The sequence below is a fragment of the Nelusetta ayraudi genome, unplaced genomic scaffold, assembly GCF_046127955.1.
Source record: "Nelusetta ayraudi isolate G7.1 ecotype Tasmania unplaced genomic scaffold, CSIRO-AGI_Nayr_v1 ptg000034l, whole genome shotgun sequence".
NCBI classification, from domain to species: Eukaryota; Metazoa; Chordata; class Actinopteri; order Tetraodontiformes; family Monacanthidae; genus Nelusetta; species Nelusetta ayraudi.
Window position 1 is genome coordinate 4,121,952 of NW_027466084.1, and position 22,019 is coordinate 4,143,970.

At 43.6% G+C, this 22,019-nt stretch overlaps 2 protein-coding genes across 4 annotated transcripts in view; both read right to left on the reverse strand.

Annotated features, from left to right (window-relative positions):
• Positions 1 to 1,064: 1,064 nt before the first annotated feature.
• LOC142892432 (cysteine protease atg4da-like) lies at positions 1,065 to 6,348 on the reverse strand. The gene is made up of 11 exons (XM_076032616.1): positions 6,196 to 6,348; positions 4,931 to 5,192; positions 4,730 to 4,813; positions 4,437 to 4,610; positions 3,260 to 3,542; positions 3,112 to 3,176; positions 2,477 to 2,604; positions 2,108 to 2,186; positions 1,914 to 1,990; positions 1,576 to 1,695; positions 1,065 to 1,461 (listed from the first exon to the last, which is right to left on the reverse strand). The coding sequence occupies exons 2-11, from the start codon at positions 5,136 to 5,138 to the stop codon at positions 1,282 to 1,284; spliced, it is 1,398 nt and encodes a 465-aa protein (XP_075888731.1). The 5' UTR covers positions 5,139 to 5,192; positions 6,196 to 6,348; the 3' UTR covers positions 1,065 to 1,281.
• Positions 6,349 to 8,542: 2,194 nt separating this feature from the next.
• The window catches only part of LOC142892421 (microtubule-associated serine/threonine-protein kinase 1-like), a 40,356-nt gene continuing 26,879 nt past the window's right edge, over positions 8,543 to 22,019 (reverse strand). For all 3 annotated transcript variants that reach the window (XM_076032593.1, XM_076032595.1, XM_076032594.1), the window contains 16 exons: positions 21,356 to 21,564; positions 20,801 to 20,939; positions 20,560 to 20,692; positions 19,797 to 19,962; positions 19,531 to 19,632; positions 18,600 to 18,722; positions 17,660 to 17,766; positions 17,095 to 17,255; positions 15,929 to 16,170; positions 15,608 to 15,832; positions 14,735 to 14,964; positions 14,246 to 14,368; positions 13,381 to 13,508; positions 13,067 to 13,254; positions 10,968 to 12,319; positions 8,543 to 9,037 (listed from right to left, as the gene is read on the reverse strand). In XM_076032593.1, the coding sequence (XP_075888708.1) occupies positions 8,693 to 9,037; positions 10,968 to 12,319; positions 13,067 to 13,254; positions 13,381 to 13,508; positions 14,246 to 14,368; positions 14,735 to 14,964; positions 15,608 to 15,832; positions 15,929 to 16,170; positions 17,095 to 17,255; positions 17,660 to 17,766; positions 18,600 to 18,722; positions 19,531 to 19,632; positions 19,797 to 19,962; positions 20,560 to 20,692; positions 20,801 to 20,939; positions 21,356 to 21,564 (3,973 nt within the window). In that variant the 3' untranslated portion in view covers positions 8,543 to 8,692. The remainder of the gene's footprint in view (positions 9,038 to 10,967; positions 12,320 to 13,066; positions 13,255 to 13,380; positions 13,509 to 14,245; positions 14,369 to 14,734; positions 14,965 to 15,607; positions 15,833 to 15,928; positions 16,171 to 17,094; positions 17,256 to 17,659; positions 17,767 to 18,599; positions 18,723 to 19,530; positions 19,633 to 19,796; positions 19,963 to 20,559; positions 20,693 to 20,800; positions 20,940 to 21,355; positions 21,565 to 22,019) is intronic.

The window sequence follows — 22,019 nt, forward strand, 5'->3', positions numbered from 1 at the left end:
CCGATTTATTTGCAACTATTTTTTAAAGCTTTTCATTGAAATTAATACCTTGCTTTAATACACACACACACATATTTTTATATGTATGTATATATACATATATATATATATATATATATATATATATATATATATATATATATATATATATATATATATATATATACACATATACATATATATGGTGGACAAATATATTATAGAAATTATAGACACATATATATATATATATATATATATATATATATATATATATATATATATATGTGTATATATATATATATATATATATACACATATATATACACATATATATATACATATATATACATACATATATATGTCTATAATTTCTATAATATATTTGTCCACCAGGGCTCTCATGCTTTTCTGTAGTTTATAAAATGAGTTATATATTCTGTACGTACATACACTAACCAAAAAGGTCAGTAACCTAAGTTATGAGGACGTTGAAAATGCATGAATAAATTACATGAAACAGAAGCTTACATTTTGATCTATTTTTGTATTCTCCAGTAGTTCAGTTTATTCTGCTCTCATGCAAGTCAGATTTGCAGCATGAATCTGCATTTGTAATTTACTGGCGCATACATAGAGGAGGGCTTTCTTTGGTCCAGAGAAGAACCTTTTTTTTTTTTGCTCTCGTCACCACTGATGATCGACAGGTTAATGAAACAATCAAATCTTCAAACAATACAAATTCAAACGTCTTCACCTTAACAGAAGAAAATGAAGACGACCTTGTCCTGGCTGCTTCAAATCAGTAAACATGTGGTGACTGATGGCAAAGCTTGAGACACAACATCGACAAAATTAAAAAAAAAAGCGTTTGGCTTTGTGCTCAAGCAGACGGCCCAGATTCATTCATTCAGTTCAGATTCAGTGTTGACCCCTTAAAGCCGGTGTAACAAATTCTGCATGATCAAATACTAGAATGAAGTCCCCTCCCTTCCCAAATCCTGGCGCTGAATACTGGACAGAGAACTCCTAGTTAACGATGGATCACTTTGCTAGAAAATCATGTTTCATTCATCATACGAAGCATCTGTGTAAAAGTCATTTATTACAGGTGAATAAATTGCAGCACCAAACCCCAAAAATGCAACTCGTGAGTTTGGTAGAGTCCTTTGAGATCGCTGCTGCTGCTGCTGCTTCTGACGACATTGTCTGTTCGTACACCCAGCAAATGCCACTGTGGCACATTCTTCTGTGACTCTTCGGAGTTGCTGGCCCCTCTGGGGATGCCTCGTCGATTTCTGTTCATAACAGAACAAACTCATCCATGCTGTCGTCTGCATCGTCTTGACTTGTGAGTTTCAGATTCCTCTGGATGTAGGTGAAGTTTGTTGGCGCCCTGCTGCCCTCCTCCTCCTCCTCCTCTCGACCTTTTCCCTTTTCAAAGACAAACATGGGGTACCTCTCTGCAGAGGCAGACAGAGCCTTGGGGAGAAAGAGACAGCGACGTGGAAATCTGCATTCATTCCAACCTTTAAAATAAAAAACAGAGGGAAATACACAGATATTTTGGAACTACGAGTCAAAACATTCACAAACCTGCTGAACTTCTGAGCGCAGAGATTCAAATTCATGTTGTCCTTTAGCATAGAAGCCGATGGTGCAACTGGGGTCCATGCGAGAGAAGGACATCTTCCTGGGGTATTTACAGTGAAACGACTGCAAGTGGTGCAAAGAGGAAAGAAAAATGAAAGAATGCAATCGGAATCACTTCTGTAATATCGCACGCCACTCCAGCACTTCAGCTGTGCTTCCCAAACCAACGCTTGTGCAGGTTTGGCTGCAGCATTGAACACAAGTAAACAATCCGCATCGCAAATTAAAAAAGAGGAAGCTGCATCAAACAAAATGGGAAGTGGCAAAGTGGCGTTGTTTACCTCTAAGGGAAAGTTCTCCTTTGTTATATCCACAGTGGGCTGACAGTAGTGAGGGTCCAGGTACAGCAGGTGATCGTCTGTAGCATTTTTTTTTTTTTTTTTTTTTTTGAGGGACAAAGAAGTTGCAGTGAGTGAAGGGACGGTGAACAGCAGAGTGGAAAATGAAGCGTCGTTGTGCGCTGCTCTGCACAGACCCTGAAAGCCAACAAAGAAGAGCGAGTGCTTGGGCTTGCCCCCAATGATTCCGATGCAGCACGGTAAGCACAAGAGTTTCTAGGGAGAGAAGCGACAACTTGGTTTAGATTTACTCGTACAGTGTGGCACAAGTCTCTGCCTCCTTTGCTTCATTTTGATTCATCTCACAGTTTCAAATCGTGCCGTGGATTAAACGCTTACTCAAAAAAGTCATTTTTACAAAAAAAGCAACTTGGAAGCTCTTAAACTTCTAAATCAAAGACGCTTCTCGGCTTGCCGGCACACTCGCAGCTGCATCATACAAAGCACACAAGAACGACTTTCATCAATTCCAATTTAAAATACGCGTGATGGCCATTTTTCATTACTTTGACGCAAGCGATGTAGGATGGGTTGAGAGCCTGTCCTCCGAGACGCACAGGAACCAGAAGGATGACAGACTTCCAGGAAGGGTGCGCAGGCCGCATACAAAGACTCTTCACGTCTTCCTCATAGACTAAATGTAGAGTGAGGAAGAAGAAAAAAAGACATATATTCAAACACCAGTGTCACTTTTTCGGAGGAGTACACTCCTCCGAAAAAGTTTTAAATCAACTGATGATTAGCAGATGCCAGTTATTGATCAGTGTTCAACGCATCTTTATTGTCATTAACACAAAATTATTAAAATACACAACATGTGATTTTTTTTTTTTTTTTGGTGGGGTGGTTTGGAGGTGTTTTTAGTTCTTTAAAAAAATAACCCCAAAAAAATTGCAAAAATTGGAGTCTGATATTCTGGCATGTTTCGCCCATGCTTCACTTGTACCACTATTTTCACATCTAGATTCTGAGTTTAACAAAGGTGTTGGACGTTGCAATGACAGTCTGTAAGAGCTTAGCAGGCCTCTTGCAAAGGAAGGCGCTTCATGGTCACTAAAAACGTGACGCGATACCAAGGACAACAACTGCTGAAGCTACCAAGCACTATTTGCAACTCTGCCAAAAGAAAGAAAGCTCTCACTGGTGCAGTCCTGTGCAACGTAGACAACTAGGTTGGGTGGATCCACCGACGCCGCCACGGCTTTTCTGAAAACCACACGAGGGTTTAATGCGCGTCAACTTGCATTGGCAGAAAACCAGGGCAGGTGCGGAACCTCGTGGGAGCTCACCGGAGGATGTGCGCTGCGGTAGAAGGTCCGTACCAATCCCCCGCCCTCTTCCCCGAGCTTTTGCCCAGCTCCACCAGCTTGTGTATCCCGAAAGGGGCCGCGGGTTGGTCGGCGAACCAAGACACAACTCTCCTGTGAGAAGCCTCCATGGGTCGGTCCAGGCAGAAATCCAAGCTCAGCTTTCGCTCCCTCCTGCCGCTTCCTTTCTTTCGACTCAGCCTGTGTTCCACCGGCAGGTCCATATCGTCTTTGACCACATGGTGGCAAACGGACCAAGTCCACCCTGGCAACCACACAAATGCAACAAAGAAAGCAAAAATATTACACCTTTACATTTGAGGCTAGGCTAGAACTCAGGGTTTTTTTTAAAGTGTGGGCTCTATGCATTTGCCAGATTTAAAATGAATACACAAGACACACTCACTTCTTCTGTTATGTTGATGCTCTGTATAAGTGTCACACACCAAAAGCAGGTGAAAGTAGTTCTCCGCGTGTGACTCCCTGAGGGAGCGGTGATGGTTTCTTGTGAGCCAATTCAGGTGAAGCACTACTGAGTGCGACGCTATACCATGTTTCTCTTTTTAACATGCATGCATAGCTTCCTTCACTACATACCTTACCTCTGTAAGTAGTAGTCATTTTCACCAGTTCAAACTCCTAACCTCTAAATTTTATTTGCTGAAACTGTTATTAGCCGGATCCAGCTGGGTAGAACTAGCGTTACATTATTTTGTGAAAGATATATTACATTGACGTACATACGTACTTGTGATAAAGCCTCACGTGAAATACATAATCTGTGTGTGTGTGTGTGGCGACGGAGAGAATGTTTGAGAAGTACACACCAAACAATCATTGTATTAGTAGAGACGCTGCAAGGCACCAATGTTTTTATGACGTGTATTCACACCTGTGATTTGTATGAGTCTATGCTTATTATCAATCATTATGTTTTCAATTACATAAATGCAGATTTGATGGTTTTATAAGATGCCATTATTCAAAAAAACAAAAAAAAGCAAGGGTGAATCTTCGCTCGTTAAATTTTCAATTTGTATCTGAGCTTCTTTGCAAGTGTCCACGTGCTTTTGTCTTAAATCTTTGTTATTTTATTACACCAAACGTTCAAAGACACATTTTTCCATTCCTCTAGATTCCTCTTAGCGGTTGCCGTTACCTGGAGGCATGAGGTGCAGGAGCAGTCCTCGCGCCAGCAGCATCTGACCTGTCCGTAAAACGCAGCCCCACCCACTGTCGGTGGTCAGAGGGCTGCCCGGAAGTTGAGGAAAGCCCCGTCTGTAGGTCAGCCACAGGAGTGACGCAAAGGAGCAACGAAAGCGCTCCTTTTCCCCTGGAAGAATTGCAGTTAATAATAATTTTTAAAAAATATCCCCCAAAAACCCCCCCAAAAAACAACCCAACTTAATTTGATGAGGAAATACATAATTACAAGGAGTCCAAGTGCCTGACCTGGTTCCCTGAGCTCATAGGACTTTCCGAGCATAACCACTGGAGAGCTCTGGCCAAATTTGGACTTTGGTTTGAAGGACCAGCCTGAAACATGAGAAGAGGACATACGAGTTTCATGTGCCAAAACAAGTGAAAAGTCCGATTGGGTTTTATTAACACAGAAAAAAAAACAAAAAAACAAAAACCAAACAGTCAACAAACCATATTTGACGCTGTTCCAAGCTGAGACCAGCTTTGATTTGAGTTTGCCTTTATCCTCCACCTCGTGCTCATCTGCGGCCGTGTGCAGGTGCTGCGGCGCGGACTCGGCGGACAGGAAGAGCCAGTCCTCCGCAGCACGACTTCCTGCCAGGGGGCCCTCAGAGCGACCCGAGGAGCTGCTGCTGCTGCTGCTGCTGCTGGCTTTCATCGCGGGAGTTTGGAACCACGGCTGAGAGTGAGCGACTGCTTCTCGCCATCGCAACCTACAAGGAAACGGACCCGACAACAGCGCGTCACCAAAACACACGGCATGTGACCCCGTGAATTAGACCATTGTGTTGCGTTTCCGCAAGCAGGCGGAAATAACCCGAGCGACATGAAAGTGAATAATTGCTCCGTGGCGGTAGAGTGAATGAGAAACCCATATGACCGGGCCGTGTGACGCGAGGAATTCCAGATATGTCGGTGCGGAGCCGCTCACTGCGGTCCTTCCTCACGCGCAACTCTTTTGATTCCTCTTTGCAAGGCGCAGCAGTCAGTGAGCCCCCCCCCTCGACTGATCAGCTTCAGTTCATATGCCAAGTAGCAAACTGTTAAAAATGTTCTCAGGCACCTCGAAAAGTTACAGGGGGGGGGGAAACAACAACCTCAGATCATGTGAGTTCTTCTTAGGTAATGTTAGAGACGGAGAAACAAAGCACAGCATTTGTGTACTTTTCTTTGTTACAGTGTTGTGTGAGGATATGATTAGAATCTAATAGTGACCAGAGGCAACATTGTAACTATCATAATGTGTTGCTGTAGAACTATTTTATTATTATGTAACATATAATGAACTATCTTTAACAAGTATGCAACGCTAAATCGTCTGCCACATATTATTCATACAAGATAAACGTATTGTTTTTTTTTCTTTCTTTAAATTACGTAATGAAATAGAAAAAAAATCCTTCATAATGTGATGCCTGGTAAAAACATTTTCGCAGAACACGTATCCATGTTCTTGCCACAGAGAGGGAATGTGGAGTTTATACTCAACGACACTCAAATACGCCATCCAGTTACGTGTAATGAAGCAAGCAACTGCGCGTCTCTTACCCTCAATTATTCGCTCTTACCGAATAATTCATTACTTTGATGTCAATTGAAACAGTGTCAACGTACATGGAGAATGTAATAGACTCGAACGTCAACCGCAGCACTTGCAAGCCGTGTTCGCACTTCCGCGCTGTGCCGCGCTATCAACTGACGACTTTAAAAGTTTTACCTTCAATCGGACACCATCATTGTGCCTCCTTCAAACAGAGACGGCGGAAAGCTGAACTGGGGTCGCTGCTCAGCGTTAATAAGGGTTCGTTCCACCCGGAGCACAGCGATTTAAGCGGTCTGCCCTTACTTCCTGTTTATGCCGCTGACGTACCAGCATTGCCGTGATTGGTCAGCTGCGGACCAATAAGCGTGAGATGCGGTGTATGCACTTAAAATATCAGACAAAACAGGTGATTGTAATTGTTCTTTTTTTTTTTTTTTTTTTTTTTTTAATTATTATTATTATTTCCTTTCTGCACAATAGACTTTTCATTGCTTTTATTTGACAAGGCTGGCGAGGGAAAACATGTAGCATGTAACAGACAGCGGTCAACGAAAGGAAGGCCTGCAAAATAATACTAAAATCACACTTAGACAAACATTGATATGACAACAGTAGTACAACTACTTACTACAATGGCATAATTCATCATCATCATCATCATCATCATCATCATCATCATCATCATCATTTTTTTTTTTTTTTAAAGTACACACATGGATAGCCACTAGGTTTTGGTCGATTCTCAGTCTAACTGTAAAATGTATAAATAACAAATTTCAGTAGTAAAGCAGAAAAATTACATAGCACTTATTAACAATTGAACAAATTGTAAAACACATATAAAAGTAACAAAATAAATGGTTTTTATAAGGTAATAAGTAAATTAAACAATTAGACACAAAATAAAGTGCAATTTTTTGACACTGTACACGACAACAAAAAAACACAACAGTTTGATGTCTGACAATTAATGAACAGTCTAAAAACACAGAGTTTAGACGCTGAAAGTGATTTAAAGTTCAATTCTTTAACAACAACAACAACAACAACAACAACAACAACAACACAAAAAAAAGAATCATTATCACCATGTGTGGGCCTGAAAGACCACCAGGCATAGTGTACTGAACTATGGTGTTTGGAGATGATGTACACAGGGTGGAGTGGGTTGTGGGGTGGCGGGGGTTGATGACAAGTCTACGCCTAATGTTGAACGAAAACAGACGTGATATCCGACCTCAAGACACTGTCAACATTACCAATCACTCCTGATGTTGTGTGCTGACAACCACTGTGTCACTGCCCAGTTTCTAGGATTGCATATTTTCACATATTTAAGTTTTGAACAATAGAAAAGAACATCATCCAGAAATAAAAAGACTGGCACTTTACTTTTACACTTAAATTTACACAGTACACCAGACATCTGCATAAATAAATGAATGCATCTACAGCCTCCGGTCTTACTTAGTGCAGTTTTCATCATGGTTCCTCTTTTGCTTCGACTCCTCACCAAACAATGTTTCATCCACAAGAATCTCAAATCGCTGCACATTCCTCTCCTCTATGATCTTCTTGTTGCTCAGCTTATTGCAAGTCTTTTCTTTATTATTATCTACTCATTTTTGCTTGGAGCAAAACATATAAACTCACTAAGTGGGGACACACACAAAAAAAAGTTAATAGCACATTGCATAGCGTCCCTGTGCAAGTTCATTCAGTCGACCTCTCTCAGTTCCTCTTAAGACTTCAGCCCTTATCACATCTAATATACAGAAAGAACATTGGGTTACTTCATAAAACAAAACAAAACAAAACACAAAACAAAACAAAACAAAAAACCAGCAGGTTTAACAGCAGTCACGACCCAAGTGCTGCATTCAGTGCTTTTTTTGTCATGCCTCCTTAATTTCCCTAGAGCGGATTGAGAGTTATGAGCTCCTATTCCATAGAAAGTTTACGAGTTAAGTCCGTTCGCCAGAGGAAAGGTATACCTGTTCTGAAGAAATAAAGTATCAGTAAAATAAAACGACGCAATAATGAAACTCTTGTATAAATAAAGTAAAATGAGGTAATGATAAATACACTGCCTGTTTTTGAAAGAAATACATATTTCACACAAGGCTCTAATTCTCTGGTGTAGTCACAAACCAGCCTGCATATGACAGGAAGCAATTTGGTATTTCGCTCCGGTGTCCCTCGACATGACGAACCAGCTCATTTCAGCATTCATTCATTTTTCTGTTTCTTGAACGGGAACTGAACTAAATTATGGATGCGGAGCTGTTCTAAAACGACGAGATGCGACTCTATGACAGGACCTTGATAGCAGTTGAGGGCTTGTTCACAGTGTTTTTCAGTTTAAGGTCGACTATATAATCATACAAACAAAAAAACAGTATTCTCACACATGCATTAAGAACATTTTTCTTCTGCGCAAGACAAACTGAGACAAGCAGACGGCACGCACCCTCAAGTCGAGACGGCTCTCCAACGTGGCTAAAGCGACTTTGTTCACATTTCTTTTTGATATCTTTGAGTTTTGTGACTCTCAAGCGCCCATTTAAACCAACCCGAGTCACATTTGTTCTTGATATGTCAGAGTGATGCTACAGGGAGAGAAAAAGGCCTGACATCAAACAGTCTGCCAGCCTCGAGAGCCGACCCCATCACGAGTGATGCTTGGAGCCTCGGCTGCTCCCCCTGCTGTCCAGGTGGGCCGAGCCGGAGCCGGAGCCGGCGCCGGGGGTCTGTGGCCCCCTCCGGCCCCCCCCACTGCCGCCGCCGGACGAGACCTCGCCTCTGCCTCCCGCGTTCCCCCGCCGGTCCTCGCCCGACCTGGAGGAGTCTCTGCCCTTGCCGCTCTCGTCCTGCGACGCCCCCTTCATCGGCCCCAGGACGGTCTTGGCCACGCTGGTGAGCTGATTGACGAAGCCGCCCTTGTCTCCCGGGGACACGGGCCGAGCCTTGCTCGAGGAGGTGGGGAGGTTCTCCTCCAGGACCTCCAGGTGGACCTGTGGTGTTCGGAAAGAGCAAAATGGGACGGTCACGATATAGTAGAGTAGAGATTAGAGTGTTGTGTTTTTTTTTTTTTAGTTTTTATTCTATTGATTATTATTTATTACCGTGTGTAATTTTTATCTACTGTTTTATTGTATTTGTTATAAAGTGTCCTTGAGTATCAGAAAAGTTCTTATAAATAAAATGTATTACTATTATTATTATTATTATTATTATTATTATTAGTAATAATAATAATAAAAAGTATGCTTAACAATATGTATTTAAAAATATGTATTAAAATATGCATTATGTAGATAACTTGCACATAATACTGTACAAGTTATGCATTGCATTACTGTTCTTAACATGTAAATACAGTATCTTGTTTTTTCCTTTCTTAGTCTATAAATATTTTATACACTTAATTTTATTTTTAGTTCTTTATTTCTTTTTAATGGAAAAAAAAAGTTGACACGGTGGCGCAGTGGTTAGCACTGCCACCTCACAGCAAGAAGGTTGTGGGTTCGATTCTGGGACCTTTCTTCTCCCTGTGTCTGCGTGTGTTCTCTCCGGGTTCTCCCGCTTCCTCCCACAGTCCGAAAACATGCATGTGAGCTGAATTGGACCTCTAAATTATGCATTGGTGCGAATGGTTGTGTGCCACTATGGCCTTGTTCAGACTGCCAGCCAAAATCCGATTTTTAGCCCATCCAGATTGAAACCGGATGGCTCTTTTGTAGTCTGAACAGTCACAAACCACATGAAATCCGATTTTTGCAAAACGGATTGAAACCGCCTTTGGGAGGTTGTTTCAAATCGCATTTGGACGGATGTGTCTCAGTGTGAACAGCTCCAAAACACACCGATGGGTTTTGACGGTTTTGTCCATGACGTTACTCTACGCCAGTGGTCCCCAACCTTTTTAGCACCACGGCCCGGTTTAATGTGAGACAGTATTTTCACAGAGCGACACTCATGTTGCTCGCTAGCTTGCTAGCTTGTGCGTTTAATCTCGCGGTAACGTATCAGATGACCGAGACAAGAGCCTTGACATGCGCCAAGAGTTGAGCGTTAGATGGACGTAACGGAGAGAATCCGGTAATTTTTCAAAATAAAATTGTTCACTCAGATAATGAATGATACAGGATTAATATGACCCACGGACCGCCACCGACACGCGGCCCGGTGGTTGGGGACCACTGCTCTACGCGACGCAAGGCCCAAAGCGCCACCCAAGAGGGCGCCATTCCAGGCACGGAGCTGTAACGTAATGGAGCAGACAGAGGAAGTAGAAAACAGCAGCAGTCCCTGGACAGAGGGGGAAACTCATTGGCTCATCATTCTGTGGGGAGCTACTAGCTCTATTCAAGCCGAGTTCCAGGGCATGTATCGCAACAAGTGCCGTTGTCGCTAGGACGTCACACCACACGCTACGCTGAATGACGCCTTCGCTCCGATGTTGTAGCTCCAGCAACCTGTCAGATGGGTCCATAATGTGGCCCAGTCTGAACAGAGCCAGATCGGATTCGAGAAGGAATTGGATTTGAATCAGATTCGCCTGCAGTCTGAACGTAGCCTAGGTGGCTCTGCAATGAACTGGTGACTTGTCTAGAGTGTCACCCTGCCTTTGCCCCATGACAGCTGGGAGAGGCTCCAGCAGACCCCCGTGACGTATTAAAAATGGATGGATGGAAAATCGGAAGGGAAAACCACGATCATGTAATACAATATCACGTCCTAAGAGTATATTTAGTAGTATAGCATATACAATAGTGGCTGTTGCTGATTCGGTGTTAACTGAAAGGGGAGGTCCAGAGGGTTGGGGTTGACTCTTATAACCATCTTGATTTTTGAACACTTCTGCAAACTTTCAAACTACGAACCGTAGAAAGGTAGTTAACTCACTAAATTTACACAGAATAGAAAGTCACTGCGACAAACCTTGTCCTCCTTTGACCTGCGGTTGCTGTTTGAGGCCCTCTCCACTTTGGACCTGGCAGCAGCAGCAGCAGGAGCAGCAGCAAAAGCAGCAGCAGCAGTAGCAGCAGGTCCGTGGGCTGCAGTTTGGCTCTGAGCTTGTTTCGGAACTTGGGCCGCAGCTCCTTTCACTTTGGTTGTCTCACTTGTCTTCTCACCACCACCACCGGAGGAGTTGCTCCCTTTCTGGCCGTCTGCTGCTCCTTTCCGAGGCTTGCTCTGCTCCGGAGATTCTCTCTCGCCGCGGGCTCGGTCCTTCCCTGAGGAGCCTCTGGAGGTCTCCGCAGCTTTCTCCTGGGCTCGGTCCTGCTGGACCCTCTGCTGCCTGCTCTCCTGCTGCTGGACGGTCTGGGACCACCCGGGACTGGTCGTCTTCTCGCTGCTCACGGCGTCCTTGGAGCTGCACGCCTCAGGGGTGGAACTGCTCGCTGCAGCGCTCTGAGGTTTGGGCCGGTCCGGGACGGTCGTCGCCTCCGGAGATTCATCAGGCGCCGGACTGGACTTGACCTCTGTTTCTGCTGTGACAACGCCCGTCTTTTTGCTTTCACAGCAGGGTTCAGGCCTACTGGAGTCCACAGTCTTGCTCCTGCTCTCTCCCGGGGCTTTGCTGTCGATCTGTGACCGGTTTCGGTTGTCCTTCTCTCTCACCGTGCTGATCGTCTCCCGACTCAGGGGCGACTCCTGCCTTCCCAGCCTCCTCAAAGGCTTCGGCCCTCCGCTTTCGCCCCCCGCCGGGGGAGGAGAGGGCGAGGAAGAGGAGGACGGAGACGGGGGAGCAGGTCCGTTCTCCCCCTCTATCTCCAGCAGGCTCTGCAGGCTGTGCTCGCAGTGGAAGGACTCCCTCCGGTAGTCCCCGTGCGACACTTCCAGGCTGTGCTTGCGCAACGACACGCCGCCCGTCAGAGGCGAAGGCGAGGAGGAGGAGGAGGTGGACGAAGAGGAGGAGGCGGCGGCGGCGGAGCCCAGCTTCTCGGCCGACTGCACCCGCTGCAGCAGGGGCGACCTGGGTGGCTCGGCGCTCTTGGGGCGGGGCCGGGCCACAGGGGGCGACGAGTGCAGCTTGGCCGGGAAGACCTGCGTGGTGTTGGAGCTGCCCACTGTGTGGCCGGCCAGCGGCGGCGGGGACGAGGTGGTGGGCGAGGGCGTGTGAGCCAGCGGGGACAGCGGGATGTTGCCGGCGGACTTGCACCGCGCCGAGCGGTACTGGCGGTGGAGTTTGGGGGAGAGGCCGTGCAGGGAGCTGGGACGCATGTGGTGGGAGGCCGCCGGCGAGTTGGGGGTGCTGGAGGAGGGCGAGCTGCTCTGGGACGACGTTCCTGAAGAGGAAAAGGAGTCAAGAAGGAGAAAAAACTTATTAACAAATATTCCAGGTTCAATAGACTAACAGAATTTTAGCCTCAATAAATAAAAAATAAATACATAAATAAAATCAAATAGAAGGTTCCCAGTGTCTCAGGATTAAACAATAATATAATGGTTTGGGTTTGGAATCACTGGGACAGATGTTCATTGCATATGCATAAAAAATACAATATAATCTGCAGTCAAAATGTGTTATGTTAGACAGAAATTGTTTCATCTTAATAATGGAACATTTTGTCAATAACAAGCGAATAGATAGATAAATACCATGCACAGCAAATGTTAATTTTTTTTACATATTCTTTCTCAACAGCTGAAAAAAAATTTTGAGTAGAGAAAACTAGAAACGTGGCTCAGAGACAGCACTGATGCATTGTATTTATATATTTTTGACTGGCGCGTATAAATATCTGGGACATCAACAAAAGCGTTCATGTGCCATAGTCAGGAAGATGTCGTAGAGTTGTGCCGGTGAGACTCATTTGATAGACCAGTATCACAAAATCTTTCAATCTCAATGCACCTTCGGGCTTTTCAGTGTGCCGCCTGAAAATGTCCTCACTTTTCAAAACACTGACGTTGCAGCTGATTTGCCGAGCGGTCACTCAAATCAGAAAGCATTGTGCGCACAAACAAGACAATGGGAACAACAGCGGTCAACTTGGGCGTCATACACAACATCACCCTTTGCTCACACTAACCCAAGTAGGGGGAGTCAAGCGTTGAGCGATAGGTCTGGGTGGGTGAGCGGGCCGTGAAGCTGTGGGTGGGCGAGCCGGGGAGACTGTCCCCGGAAGAGAGGGAGCGATTCAGGGAGGAGAGGCTGCGGCTGGTGTGCAGCAGGTTGGATTGCTTGGTGATCTTCCTGAAGAGTGAGCTGCGCTTCCGACTGAAAAGCAGAAGACAAAATGCTGAAGTTAAAAGTCTAAATATATATCTATATATACAGTATATATATTTTATTTATTTAAAAAAAAAAAAAAAACCCAGATGCATATCTGCTGCCGTCACTCACTCTTCCTTGGCTCCGGTCCTCGGGCTGCGCCGGGCCATCTTGGATTTATAGCTGGACTTGCGGGCAGGACCCACTTTTATAGAAGTGTTCTCAAATGGCGTTGTTGTAACGGTCACCTTGTGTCCACTCTGTAAGGATACGGTTAGTTATATGGGGCAGTTTTAGCAGGAGCATGCAAAGCGGGGGGTGGGGCCACGATGGGTTCTAAAATTTGACAGAGGGGGCCGGAGCAGAAGCAGATGAATGGAGTGTTTTGGTGACCCACCTCATAGGAGGAAAAAATATGTGTGAGGGATATGTAGAAAAATGTATCATATAGCTTTATTGTCAATTGAAAATGAACAAAAGTTGCAATGAAATATGTGTCTTTGAAGCCCCACGGTATTTAGCTCTTTATTGAAACGACTCATAAAACACTGAAAACATTGATGAAATACAGCTATTATATGATTTATTGACTGTTAATATAATTTCTATATAATTTATAATTTCTTCAAATTCAGGGGTCGGATTAAAAAGTTTAACGGGCTGCAAATGGCTCCCGGGCCGTAGTTTGCCCATGCCTGATGTAAAGGGGGGGAGGAAAGAGGATTCCGTCTTTCATATTTAACGATGGCCATCTCTTAGAATCCTTTATCATTGGGTGCTGAAAAAAGGGACAATTTCGCAAAAGCCAGTATTCCTAGTTTGGTTTCAAAAGCTGATAACAATTTCTGTGGATTAACAAAACCAAAATATGCAATATTTGTTTATGTACAGTCATCTAGAGGAATAAATAAGAACTCAATCAAGAAGATAAAAAGGAAAAAATGTGCTCTACATTCAGCACAGTGTGTAGCCCTGTATGCAAGTACACAGAACCTACCTTTAAAATGAGCTCCACTACCTCTGTGTGCACCAGACCGTGAACTGGCTCCCCGTTGACATGAGTGATGAGGTCACCAGCATTAAGTCCAGCATCCTGGGCGGGGCCTCCATCCTCCACATGCTGCAAACACAATAGATAAGCAAACACACGGAACATAATGATCTATTTATCAAGTGACAAAACGTCATGTGGTGATTTTCATTTCATCATTATACTTATATATACAGTATATATATGTATATATGTGTGTGTATATATCTATATATGTATATATACACATATATATATATGTACACACACATATATACTGTATACACACATACACACACACACACACATATGTATGTAAAACAAAATAAAATTATATATTCTGTGTATATTATTATATACATTTTTACATTTTATCTCATACACATAAACAATGCATGTAAAAACACCAGTTGGCTCCGGCTCCTGTCTTAATAATTCCATACATGAGGAACCCACCCAAACAATGTGATGAACGCTGTACACGTCGCTGTCTCCCATGTAGACCCTGATGGCTCGCAGAGTGAAGCCGTACTTCTTCCCAGAGCGGTGGATGGTGATGGGAGAGTGCAGGACGTTGACCAGCGGCGAGTAGTCTCTGTTTGGCGAGGAGTCACGGGAGGAGGTATTGGACGAGAGGGAGCGAGGAGACATCGGGCTCGCCAGAGGGGAGGCGGCGTGTTGCTCCACTGAGGAAACAAAGCAAACAAACAAATAAATAAATAAATAAGATTGACACTCTTGGGTCACAAGTTGAGAGTTGTTTTGATTGTTTCTTTAAAAGGGATTTTGATATAAGTATATACAGGTATGTACGTATAATCACATATATAGATATTGAATTATATATATTGAATCATTGTGAACAGTTGACGAATTGTGTGTCCTGCAAATGTCAAATGTTTTCTCTATAAATGTATGTGTATATATATTCATAGAGAAAACATTTGACATTTATTTTGCAGGACAGACAATTCATGCATCCATCCATCAATTTTCAACACCTGCTTCTTTCTGAGCTCAGGGTTGCAGGGCTCTGCTGGAGCCTATCCCAGCCGTCATAGGGCAAAGGCAAACACAATTCAATTAAATCCAATAATGTTCGATAATTTATTTACTAGACATGATAGAAAGTTGGCCAGCGTTTTTATTTTTGTGGAATGAATTTGGGTTGCAACTTCATGAAAGAAAAAAAAATGATGATGGTCCTGAGACTCCACCAGTTGAGAACCACTGGAATGAAAGACACGTGACTTAACTCTGCTTGAAAGGGTTTTTCGTTTCTTTTCTTTTTTTTTTTTTGCCTGAAATATTATTCCACGGTGAATTTACCAGCAGGGATGATCACAGACAAAGCGGTTGCAGATGCGGATTTGATGACTTTGGTTCCTGGTCGTGAAGTCCTCTTCTCCCCTTCAGCCGAGAGCTGCTGGTGTCGAACCCTCCGCAGCACCAGGTCGCTGGCAGCCCCGCGGTGCACCTGTGGGTCCGGGAGGCCCAGGATGGTGGCGCTGCTCGGCAGGGGGAACAGCGTGTCGGCTGGTCTCAGATGCTTGTCTGGAAGATGAAATTCCGGCAGTTGCAAATACAAAATCAATAAGTTGGTGAATGATACAGGCGTCGGTTCACAGGAAACATCTTCTCCCGAATCACCTGCGGCTGTGAGAAACGACCTCAGGTCGCCCTGGGAGGGGCCGTTCCCCATCGCTCCCTCCAGGGAGGCCCCCCTGGCCTTCACTGGGGGCTGCTTGACAGGGACGTGCAGCTCGGAATCGACCTCTAGAGGAGAAGCCAGGCGCTGCGTGTCTATGAGGGCGGAAAAGCGTCTGCGGGTCCCGGACGGTGGACTGGAGTCGCTTTCGATGAAGGACGTCTCCGAGTAAGACAAGCGTTTACTGAAAATACAATAAATCGTCATCATCATCATCATCATCATCATCATCATCATCATCATCATCACCATCATCAAATGCAGACAAATACATTCTGTATGCACAGTAGCTACAGTAGCCCACTACCATACATGCATAAGTCTATTTAAATTTTATATTATTTATATTTAATTCAATGTAACACATTGTTCATTCATATACATATACATGTTTATGTTTCATATATTCTATATTTGAATTATTCATATATACATATATATATATATATATATTTATATATATATATATATATGTATATATACATACATATATGTGTATATATATGTGTATATATACATATATATATATATATACATATATATACATATATATATATATAGATATACATATATATACATATAAATACATATACATACATACACATATATATATATATATATATATATATATATATATACATATATATATATATGTGTATGTATGTATATGTATTTATATGTATATGTATATATATGTATATCTATATATATATCTATATATATATATATATATATATATATATATATATATATATGTATGCCACTCTACTTCTACTTCTCTCAATCTATATCGTTTTTTGTATTATCTTTTCACCCCAACCTAAAGGTCAAAGCAGATGAGCGCCCCCTGGAGTCTACATTTGCTCCACGTTTCTTCTGACAGGGGATTTTTTTTCCCGGCCACTGTCGCCCCCTGCTGCTCTGGAGGGATCGGTTGGTTTTATTCTGATCGTCCGAAGACGCTTTGAGACGCCTTTGGTGTGATTTAGCACCGTTCACATAAAAGTTGATTGAATGATTAAATGATTGATTGATCAAAGACTCCAACTAGAGTTGTGCAGACTGAAACTGCCTTTGCCCCGTTGTCATCCATGGTGACTGCACTCACAGCTCGGGTGATCCAGTCCTCCAGCTCTTGTCCCTGAGGGTCAGGCTGCCCAGGCTCTCTCTCTTGGCGACTCGATCCTCCCTGGGGATCTTGTGCTCCCGCAGAGTCACAGCGGGAGGTTTGTACTCCAGTTGGGACAGGTGCTCCATGCTGCTGTACACCTGTGGGTCAACGCAGTTAACACCGTCACTCCCTTTGTGCTGTGTTGGCTAACACAGACAGAAATCGCTTCAGAAATCGAGTACGTGTAAACGTTGGGCTCTGAGCAGAGTGCAAAATACAGGGGGGTGCAGGGGGGACAGGGGGGTTGGATCCCCATAATTAACCAATGGGACCCCCTGAGAGTTTTTACTTTTTTTTTGCCAAGCAGACGTTGTGGCAGAGTGTGTGTGTGTTGTTGATGTAGATTATCATGGCTTGTATCCATGAATAATTGTCAGGTTATTTTGGCCTCCTGCATATTAAGGAAACTTAGACTGGTATTGAGTAACAATCCGGCGGATGCCGACTCCCCCAGAATATTGATGGGTATTTCGCACACTGGCTCTAAGGTTTGCGGCGTGACCTTGCTGAAGCGAGGCGAGCAGGACGAGAAGCGATGGATCTCCACAGGCTCATCGTCGTTGGTGTCATCCTCGTCGTATGATACGTGGTGGTAGCGCTCTGATCGGGCTGCGGGGGAAGGAAGCAAGAGATCGCAGTTTCAATACAAGCAAGCGATAAATCCCTCCACTCCACTTATTATCACTCCACACGATTCTTACACATATCTCAATTTTTAAAGATTAAGAGTGTAATATTTGGAGATTTTTGGAGTCGCTTTAGGGACTCCGTACTATCCCCCGTCTTTGCTTGCCAGTGAACTACAGTGGCCTGTGCAACCAAACCTGGATACCTCGTCCACCTTCTTTAGCGTTGGTTTATTTAAAGACATAATTAGGGGTTAGGGTGGGTCTATATAAGTTTATACTTCCTCCTACCCCTTTTCGGACATGAATAAAATTATTCTCTTGTATATTTCACTGGTGTTTGCTTACTTATCCTATTTTTAACTTTTCTTTTGTGTGTTTTGGTTTTGTATCCCTTTTATTTTCTTTCTTTCCCTTCATGTTCATGTTCATGTTATAAATAATCAAATCAAATCAATTAGTAACCCTACTATGAAACACACTGTTAGGCAGCTGAATTGTCCACACCAGGCATCCTTAGAAATATTGCGGTGAAAGATGGCAGCTAGCTGGGGGCAAGCCAAATATTAAATACTGGACCTTTAAGATTTCCTCATTTGTTTTTGACTCCCCCTTTATTTGTGTTTCAGTTGTTTAATTGCCCTGATTAAATTCATTTCTTCGCATCAGCATTACTCTACAGTGTATTTATATCAACTCCTCAACCATGGTTTGTACTAAATGCGTGTTTTCTTTTTGTCTCAGTGCCTGAACATCCATTCACCAGCTTCCAACGATCAAAGGTACGCATGTTTGCGCCCCCGATGAAAGACGTACTGTCAAAATAACTGGTGTCCTCCTCCGACTCCAGGTGGGGAATGAACTCTGCTTTCTGTCTCAGGAGGCTGTTCCAATTCACTTCAGTGAAAAATGAGTGCTGCCTTACTTCAAAAGCGCCACCTGGAGAGAAGGGAGGGTGGGGGAGGGCAGAGGGTGGAGCGGGACAAGAGGGACAAAGCAGCATAAATGCTTTCCAGAAGCAGTCACACTGTGGCAGATAGTGTTTGATTTATTTTCATAGATTTATCTTATTTGGTTGACTGAGCCTCTGAGTGCTGGGCAGCAGCTGCTGTTGTTGCCTGAATGCCTATTTTGTGTGTAAGCAACGTTGTGTTAAAAAATTCCGGAATAGTTTGCTTGTTTACATGACAAGAAAAAAAAAAATCTAAAAAGATGTCTGAATTTGAAATCACTTAAAAATGTTGTATACATTGAATCTAAAAATGATTCTTACGTTGTACTCATGTGAAATGTATTTTTTATATTGATTATCCAATTTTGTGTGAAACAGTGCTAAAAATATGTATACAAACTGAACAACCTGAATGTGTTCAATTTCTTGCCCATAAACACCTTGGTGCCATGGCAACACAGTGCATCATATGCTGCCTTTGGAATAATCAGTTTCTGATTAGCGCATAATTAGTTAGAATTCATTCCTAATAGGGCCCAAATTGGGAAAAAAATAGAATGTGTCCCAGAGTTATCCAATTAGGAGGACTGAAACAAGGTCACAACAAATGTAAAAAACACACACACACACAGAGGAAAATGTATTGTGCAGGGTGGGGGGGGCAACCCTTAAAACAAAACACCTTTTTATTTTCCATGGTGACGACACTGCAGTGGAGCTGCGTCTCCAGAGAGACGGGAGACTGCAGTCAAGATAAGATCTCCAGAGAAATGAACACCGAAACAAGAGTCTCACCTGTGCCAAGTCGAACCAAGGGATTGGTTTGCAAGAGGGAGGAGATCAGGTGCTGGGCATCTAGTGGGAGAAGCTCGTCTCCCTCTGGCCACACGATGTCATCTGCCCTCGGCAAGAGAGGAAGGAGAGAGAGGGGAGCAAAAGGGAAGTCAATTAAAAATTAAAAGTAAAAGCACACGAATTGACGCGGTGCGTTTGAGAACGAGGACGGCACGAAATTTCTGTCGTTGTGATTTCTTTGCTGCTTGTTGTTCCTTCTGTCTGACCTGTGATGACCTGTCCAAACAGCTCCTCAGGGGTGTCTCCGAAAAAAGGCACGCAGCCCACCAGGAACTCATACAGGATGATGCCCATCGCCCACCAGTCCACCGGCTTCCCGTAGCCCTGCCGGAGGATCACCTCTGGGGCGATGTACTCGGGAGTTCCACACACCTGGAGAAGAAACCACCCATCATTAGACGTCGTCCCTTCACTGCAGCATGCCTTTCATATCTCTTTAAGTAACTAAAGCACTGTTTCTTTGTCATACACGAAGTATGTCTCATCCTGGCTACCACTTCAGGGATGCCAAGAGGAGATGAAAGCCTCCGTGAAGGTTTTTCATGTGCAGATGGGTTCGCACGGATCGCTAAGAGACCCAGAAATGCTAATGAGGCTCATAATCAAAGCCTTACAATTGCTGTGCGCTGCCCTATTCTTGTGCCAGATAGTTATGGTCTATTTTCCCCCCCCCTCCGAGCTTCAGATTGCCTAGAACACAATGAAAATGAATCCCTTTGCATAGAAATGAGCACTTTAAGGGGTTTTATTTTGGTCTCTATGAGACTGTAGGTGAAGCATCGCTATATAGACAAAAAGAGTGGGTTTACGTCATTCTACATGCAATTCGGAATTATAGTTTTAACACCCGTTAAAAATGATTACACCTCATTATTTCATTGTAAGTGCAAAGTTGAACATTTGACAATTTATATTCTTAAAACCCATAAAGCTCCCCACAGAACGGGAATGGATGGGATGGTGAAATACCTGTTTATCCAGAAATTCCCGAGTGTCCTTCTCTATGTGCCCTTCATACAAGTTCGTGGTCAGACTCATGAGACCCATTTTGGACAGGCCGAAGTCTGTCAGCTTAATGTGGCCCATTGAGGTGATGAGGAGGCTGAACGAGAAAAGCAAAGTCAAGCTGCTGCGCAAACTCTCACTTAGGAGCTTTTTAAAATGCCAACTCATGCTTTTGGGGCTTTGTCAAAAGTTAGCTTGCTCTCACTTGTCAGGCTTGAGGTCTCGATGCACTATGCCATAGTTATGCAAGTACTCCAGAGCCAGGACGGTCTCCGCAAAGTACATGCGTGCCATTTCAACAGGCAGAGCCCCGATGTTCTTCAGCAGCGTCGCGCAGTCTCCACCTGATGAGCAGGATTCATCATTTGATTAGTCCTGCTGCCAAGGCTAACGTCCACCACAAACGTCTCCTAGTGTCTCTTTGGCCAGAAATGCCTTAGACATGACTTCTACGCATAGAAAAACACACTTAGGTAATTAAATAGGGCATGCTAATTAGGCAGCGACTGATTCGGCACAGTCAAACTGAGGAAACTGGGCATAGCAAGTACAAATTATCGTATATAAGTGTATTTTAACATTAGAAAAAAGGTGTTACATTTAGGGTAATTATTGTTACCATGTTACTGGAACAGTTTAACGTCAATATTACATCATTTACAGCACCCGACCTTTTCTCAAATGCAGATTAACCTCAAACAATAACATCAACAACCAGAAAAAACTTTCATTCCAACTGAGGTGAACCCTGGCTTCCTACCTTCCACATATTCCATGACCATGCAGAGGTGTCTGCGGGTCTCAAAAGAGCAGAACATGGAGACAACAAATGGGTTCTCTGCAAAGGTGAGTATGTCTCGTTCCACAAAGGCCTGCTGTATTTGGTTCCTCAGGATCAGGTTCTGCTTGTTGATCTTCTTCATGGCAAATCGCTGGCGAGTTTCCAGGTGACGCACCAGGTACACGGCACTGTTGGCAATCATACACAGACACAATTCCATTTTGATCATTTCTTACACTTCTTACCAGGGATGCACCGATACCACTTTTTTCACAGAACGAGTACAAGTACAAGTATTTGCATTTCAGTACTCACCGATACCGAAACAGAGTACTTAATAAGGCCGTCAGACATTAAAGAATTACTTTGATTGTTTTCTTTCCACAAATATGATTTTTTTGAAATACATTCTCAGTGTGTTTTTCTGTGTGTTTCACTGCAGTACAAACATGCACTGAACAAAATTGTCACATACCTACATATACAACTGGCATCGGTGTCGAGGTATTTACGAGTACGAGTAGAGCACTCAACCTCGAACACTGGTAATCGGTATGGGTGCATCTCTACTTTTTAAACCAAAATGAGTTTTAAACTGTCTTTGCAGCGATCGCTGGCTTGTCCGGTGGGATAATGTGAAGAC

Excerpts from the sequence above, each read along its gene's own strand:
- LOC142892432 (XM_076032616.1), bottom strand. The coding sequence starts at position 5,138 with ATGAAAGCCAGCAGCAGCAGCAGCAGCAGCAGCTCCTCGGGTCGCTCT. Across the intron at positions 3,177-3,259 it reads ACCGCAGCGCACATCCTCCG|AAAAGCCGTGGCGGCGTCGG; the intron begins GTGAGCTCCCAC and ends TGTGGTTTTCAG. Across the intron at positions 2,605-3,111 it reads CGTTGCACAGGACTGCACCA|TCTATGAGGAAGACGTGAAG; the intron begins GTGAGAGCTTTC and ends CTCTACATTTAG.